The 6,000-nt window shown below is 39.4% G+C and overlaps 1 protein-coding gene across 1 annotated transcript in view; it reads left to right on the top strand.

Moving 5' to 3' along the window:
• Window positions 1-239: 239 nt before the first annotated feature.
• LOC124778628 overlaps window positions 240-6,000 on the top strand; it is a 73,633-nt gene continuing 67,872 nt past the window's right edge. Inside the window, exon 1 of the mRNA XM_047253657.1 lies at window positions 240-343. Within this exon, the coding sequence (XP_047109613.1) occupies window positions 283-343 (61 nt within the window). The 5' untranslated portion in view covers window positions 240-282. The remainder of the gene's footprint in view (window positions 344-6,000) is intronic.

The following is a 6,000-nucleotide window of genomic DNA, read 5'->3' as shown; positions in this document are numbered from 1 at the left end:
CGCTTCAGTGTAGCTTGAAGGTGGTTTGATGAACTCTTTGCCAGGCACTTAGCTCAAATCGCACGGTAGTCACGTGGATGTAGAAATGCGACGCTGCCTGCCGTACCTGCCCATCAGAGGCGCCGCCCACCGTACGTCTATCGCTGGCGCTATCGTGCCGTATCGCGCCATCAGCTGCCTCCAACATGGGTCGCGATAAGGCTGAGAAGGTCCCTGGCGCAGTCGTGCGTGCAGCAAAGAGTGGGCGCTGACCGTCGGCTGTGGCAGCGTTACGTACTGCTGATGGCGCGTGCGGCTCTGCTGTGTCTGCTGCTGGTTGCGGTTTCGCTGCCCTCCTCACAAGGTTCGTTGCTCTGTGCTCTGCTCCGTGTATTGCAGTGCTGCAGCTTCTCGAATCCTATGTGCGAGTAGTACTTATTTCAGTTTCGGGTCAGCAGCATATTTACGTCGCCCGTGGTCCGATTATTTCGGTTTTGTTTGTCTTGATTGCTGATCACCATGATTCTTGCGGCGGCTTTACTCAAACAAATGGAAGATGATGTTATCTCCCAAGTTTTCTCGGCGTGATTGGTTATACTTCCGGATGTTCAGCCAAGCTGGAGCCCAGGCAACGAGCAAACAACAACAGCACATGAACAACACGACAGGGTCAGTCGTGGAAATATTGTGGATAAAGTGGAAACATCTACTCGGTTAAACACCTGGAAGCTCCCCGTAGATGCAACACGTACTTGGTCACTGTTAACTGTCTTAACCAATGGGCGTCACGCGACTGCCAAAATGGATAAAACAGTTTTTAATTAAAATGATGACTTGCGTTCCGAGCACTTACTGAGTTGTGAGAAACGCATGAAAACTTCGCACCTGCACGTGACACCGTTTGTTACTTTGTGTGTGAGTTGCGTTTGGCTGTGTGTGTGTTTGCCGTCTAATTCTGACGAAGGCCTTACTGGCCGAAAGATAATTTGTGATGGTTTTTGTTGTGCCTATCTGCGACTCATCATCTCCGCTATATGGTAAGTAGCAACTTTCCTTTTCACAATATAGTTACATTTCATCCTGGAGTTTCCATTGTTTGATGTTTGTTACTAACTAGCCTTTTATCCGCGGCTTTCACCGCGTAAGCGTCTGTCATATTTATAGCTAACAAATATGTCTCATTCTCTGCTGTTTTACACCATACGGCATCCAGAGAGGATGTTAAAATATATCTGTGATATTCAGCCGTGTAGCACGATCCTAGTTCCCGAAACAAAATTATTGGCTCGCTGTAGTGTTCATTCTCGCGATCTAGTTAACAAATTGATCAGCCTAAAATAAGAGACAAACTGCGCTTCATGCCTTTAAAGTATTCCAAGTCAAATAAATACAGAGACGAAACAACCAACAGGTTGTTTTAGGACATTTCTTATCCCCATCCTCATCCCTTGAGGTAGTAGGAATATCAAACTCCCACAGCACTTTTATTTATTTATTTTATTTATTTACAGCTTATTTAGACTGATCATATTAGGACCTTAAGGTTCTCTCTTACATTTAACGTGCAGAAACACATATAAAAAAGATTACATAAGTCACAATAATAATAATTTGCATTATTAATAAAAATAATAATTAGCAATACTACTATTGCTGCTACTACTACTACTACTACTAATAAACAGCGATGACAAAATAATGGAGGAATTAAGAATGATATTAATTAGTTATTACATAAAAAACTCAATAATAATAATAATTTCCATTATTAACAAAAGTAATAATTTGTAATAATAGCAATAATAGTAAGTATAACAATAATAAAATAAAGGATGCATTAAGAATGATATTAATTAATTTAGCGCTTTTGAAGCCTTGTTTAGTATTAGAAGAAGTGAGGTGGATAATGAAAGAGAAGAGGATTGAAGAGAATTTCAATAGAGAACTCTGCAGGCAATTGGAAGGAAAAGTGTTGGGGGAGGGAGGTTTGGTAGAGTGAGCTGCACTGTGATGGAAGAGGGGCCATTAGCAGTCTTCTGAAGTTTCAAAGGGTTTTAATTTCTCTAATATTTTGAGGAAGATAGATACAAAGTCGGATTCCTGATAACGAAAATGATTTAGAAAACATGTAAGTGTTGTGTGGTGATACAGAGAGTATTTTACTTTGTTGTGAACGAGTAGTTCTGCTGTGTTGTTCAGATAGTAGTGTAAGGGTTTAAGATAATTAGGAAGGAGTTCAATGATTGAGAAGACAGTAGAGTAAATACAGGGTATGATAATCTCTACGCTTATTGGCGCGTTAGGATCATCATAATCAAGGATGGGGAGTATTAGTGGTTCTGTGAGTTTCTTTTTAAGCTGGAGAGGAAATACTTTTTTATATTTCTGTAATGAATGAAGTAATGCTGACACCCTCTTGCAGACTGCAGTTGTGTGATCGGTCCAGTCTGGGTGACGGTCCACAATTATCCCCAAATTGTTTGTAGAAGAAGAAAATGTGATTTCTGTGCTGCTTAGGTTTAGGGGTGGGAAACATTCTCTAAACTGAAGAGTAATAAGTCTTCTGTGAGCGTCTAAGATTGCTTGCGTTTTAGATGGGTTAAATTTCAAACCTATGTTCTGCACCAATTCTAATAAAGCAAATAAGTCAGCATTTACGTTCCGGGTGGCTATGCGCAGATTTGTTTCGCTTTCACTTACCTAAGTACAAGCCCAACAAATCTGTGCATAGCCATCCAGAACGTAAATTCTGACATACTTGTTTTATTAGAATGGGCGCAGAACGACATATGTTTGAAACGTAACCCATGTGAAACGCAAGCAATCTGGTGATTGCGCATCAGCGTATAGATGATATTTGCAATGGGAGATAGCAGTCGACACATCATTAACATGTAGTGACTAAACTAATGGACCCATTAGTGATACTTGTGGGACCCCCTGATAGTACATTATTCCACTGTGACCTCTTTTTTCGGATCACTGCACATTACTTATGGTATGTAAGGTGAGAGTGTAACCGTTGTATATCACCTGAAGAAAAATTTTTACTTTTCAGCTTAGCAAGTAGAATACAGAAATCGACAGTGTCGAAAGCTTTGCTGAAAGCCAAGAAGTACGTAATATTCGCCTATTGTTTGTCGATAGCTGGTTTCAGTTCGTCAGTCACTTTTATAAAAGCAGTCATCATGCTGCAATTTTCCCGGAAGCCAGATTGGTATTCATCCTGAATGTTATTTGAAGTTATGTAACTGATAAGTTGATTGTGAACTATGTGTTCTAAAGCCTCGAGAATTTTATTCGAATTGACGCGACTTGAAAACTGAGGATATTTTATTCAATATGGAATTGTTTGCTTGAATTAAAAGCAATCAAAAGTAAGCGCGGCTGTAACGCTGAAATATGAGCTATCAAGCAAGCTAAGGAAAACGCTGCCGCAACGTAAATCATGATATAAAAGGTACAAGAAGTATAGTTTTATTTTGCCAATATCATATATTAAAATTGTTTTACTAGTACTTTAATTAAAACCCTATTTATTCATTATTTTATTAATAGCTAAAATTTTCAGAGGCTGTAGTGTTATTATTTCAGGATATATTTCAGTCAAATAAAATTTATTTGCAACTGGTGACTGAAATTTATACTGAAATAACCATAATTATTGTTTCTGCTTCTGATTGCTGTTAAGATCAAAATGGGCTAACTTACTGAGGCATCATTACTGAACAATTTAGACAACTTTTCAAGAAAACAAAACAGGCGTGAATTCTGAAACATATTTTTTGACAGATTAATAAAATTCGTTTTTTTTTAATATTTGGGAAGGTGCAGGATCCTAGTCTAGGTAACAATGACTGATGTTAATGACAAGATTATGAGCTAGAATTTTACATAATTATTACTTAGTTTTCAATGAAATTCAGTAGATAATGGCTTACAAAGGGTCTATTCAAGTGCGCTGTACTTGAGGGCAATATTGTGGAAATAGAAGAGGACGTAGATGAAGATGAAATGGGAGATATGATACTGCGTGACGAATTTGACAGTGCACTGAAAGATCTAAGTCGAAACAAGGCCCCGGGAGTGGACAACATTCCGTTAGAGCTACTGATACCCTTGGGAGAGCCAGCCCTGACAAAACACTACCGTCTGGTGAGCAAGATGTAGGAGAGAGGTGAAATATCCTCAGACTTCAAGAAGAATATAATAATTCTAATTCCAAAGATAGCAGGTGTTGACAGGTGCGAAAATTACCGAACTATCAGTTTAATAAGTCACAGCTGCAAAATACTTACACGAATTCTTTACAGACGAATGGAAAAACTGGTAGAAGCCGACCTCGGGGAAGATCAGTTTGGATTCCGTAGAAATGTTGGACCACGCGAGGCAACACTGACCCTACGACTTATCTTAGAAGACAGATTAAGAAAAGGCAAACCTACGTTTCTAGCATTTGTAGACTTAGAAAAAGCTGTAGACAATGTTGACTAGAATACTCTCAAATTCTACAATTTGTACAGAAACCAGGAGGCAGTTATAAGAGTCGAGGGGCACGAAAGGCAAGAAGTGGTTGAGAAGGGAGTGAGAAAGGGCTTTAGCCTATCCCCGATCTTCTTCAATCTGTATATTGAGGAAGCAGTAAAGGAAACAAAAGAAAAGTTCGGAGTAGGTATTAAAATCCATGCAGAAGAAATAAAAACTTTGAGGTTCGATGACGACATTGTAATTCTGTCAGAGACAGCAAGAGACCTGGAAGATCAGTTGAACGGAATGGACAGTGTCTCGATAGGAGGATGTAAGATGAACATCAACAAAAGCAAAACGATGATAATGCAATGTAGTCGAATTAAATCCGGTGATGCCGAGGGAATTAGATTAGGAAATGAGACGCTTAAAGTAGTAAATGAGTTTTGCTATTTGGAGAGCAAAATAACTGATGATGGTCGAAGTAGAGAGGATATAAAATGTAGACCGGCAATGAAAAGGAAAGCGTTCTAAAGAAGAGAAATTTATTTACATCGAGTATAGATTTAAGTGTCAGGAAGCCTTTTCCGAAATTATTTGTATGGAATGTAACCATGCATGGAAGTGAAACATGGGCGACAAATGGTTTAGACAAGAAGAGATTAGAAGCTTTCGAAATGTGGTGCTACAGAAGAATGAGGAGGTACTGACTAGAATTGGTGAGAAGAAGAATTTCTAGCACAACTTGACTAGAAGATGGGATCGGTTGGTAGGACACGTTCTGAGGCATCAAGGGATCGCCGATTTAGTATTGGAGGGAAGTGTGGAGGGTAAAACTCGTAGAGGGAGACCAAGAGATGAATAAAGTAAGCAGATTTAAAAGGATGTAGGTTGCACTAGTTACTCGGAGATGAAGAGGGTTGCACAGGATATAGTAGCATGGAGAGCTGCATCAAACCAGTCTCAGGACTGAAGACCACAACAACAACATGGGTTACAAAAGTTCAACCTAATTTGATGTGGACAGTCTTATAGACTGTCGATGTCGGTGAAACAATAGTGTCGACGTCTGCGAGAACGCTCCATTAGCTTCGTTTATTACGAGAACACTGTATTTAATTTCAGATGATTTAGGTTGAGAAAGTTGGTGCAATTTGGAGTGTAATTTTTCTCCCCACATACCTAGCTTCTACTGTACCACCAAAAATGTGACTTGGCCTTACATGAACATAATTCTCATCTTGCACAAGATCCACACTGTAAGGAGTGCCCATGACGTGGACTCTGACGTAACAAGTTTACTTTCCGACAAACATAAAAAACAACTAACTTCCCATAATATTTCCCTGCTGAGAGTGACCCATTACAAAGCATGTTAAAATTCATTTCATAAATTGCGTTTCAGTTAGGAAACACATACATGCTGTTCATTTTTGGGATACAACCCTCGACCAGCTTATAGACAGAAGTGATGACACTTCCTTCAGGACCTTGCCATCATTTTGCACGACAATGCTCAAGCACGTACGGTGCAAGCTGTTACTGATTTGTTTG

Source organism: Schistocerca piceifrons, chromosome 1 (assembly GCF_021461385.2).
Source record: "Schistocerca piceifrons isolate TAMUIC-IGC-003096 chromosome 1, iqSchPice1.1, whole genome shotgun sequence".
In the NCBI taxonomy this organism is placed as follows: Eukaryota; Metazoa; Arthropoda; class Insecta; order Orthoptera; family Acrididae; genus Schistocerca; species Schistocerca piceifrons.
Note: the sequence above shows the minus strand (reverse complement) of the source record. Positions and strands in the feature narration are given on the sequence as shown.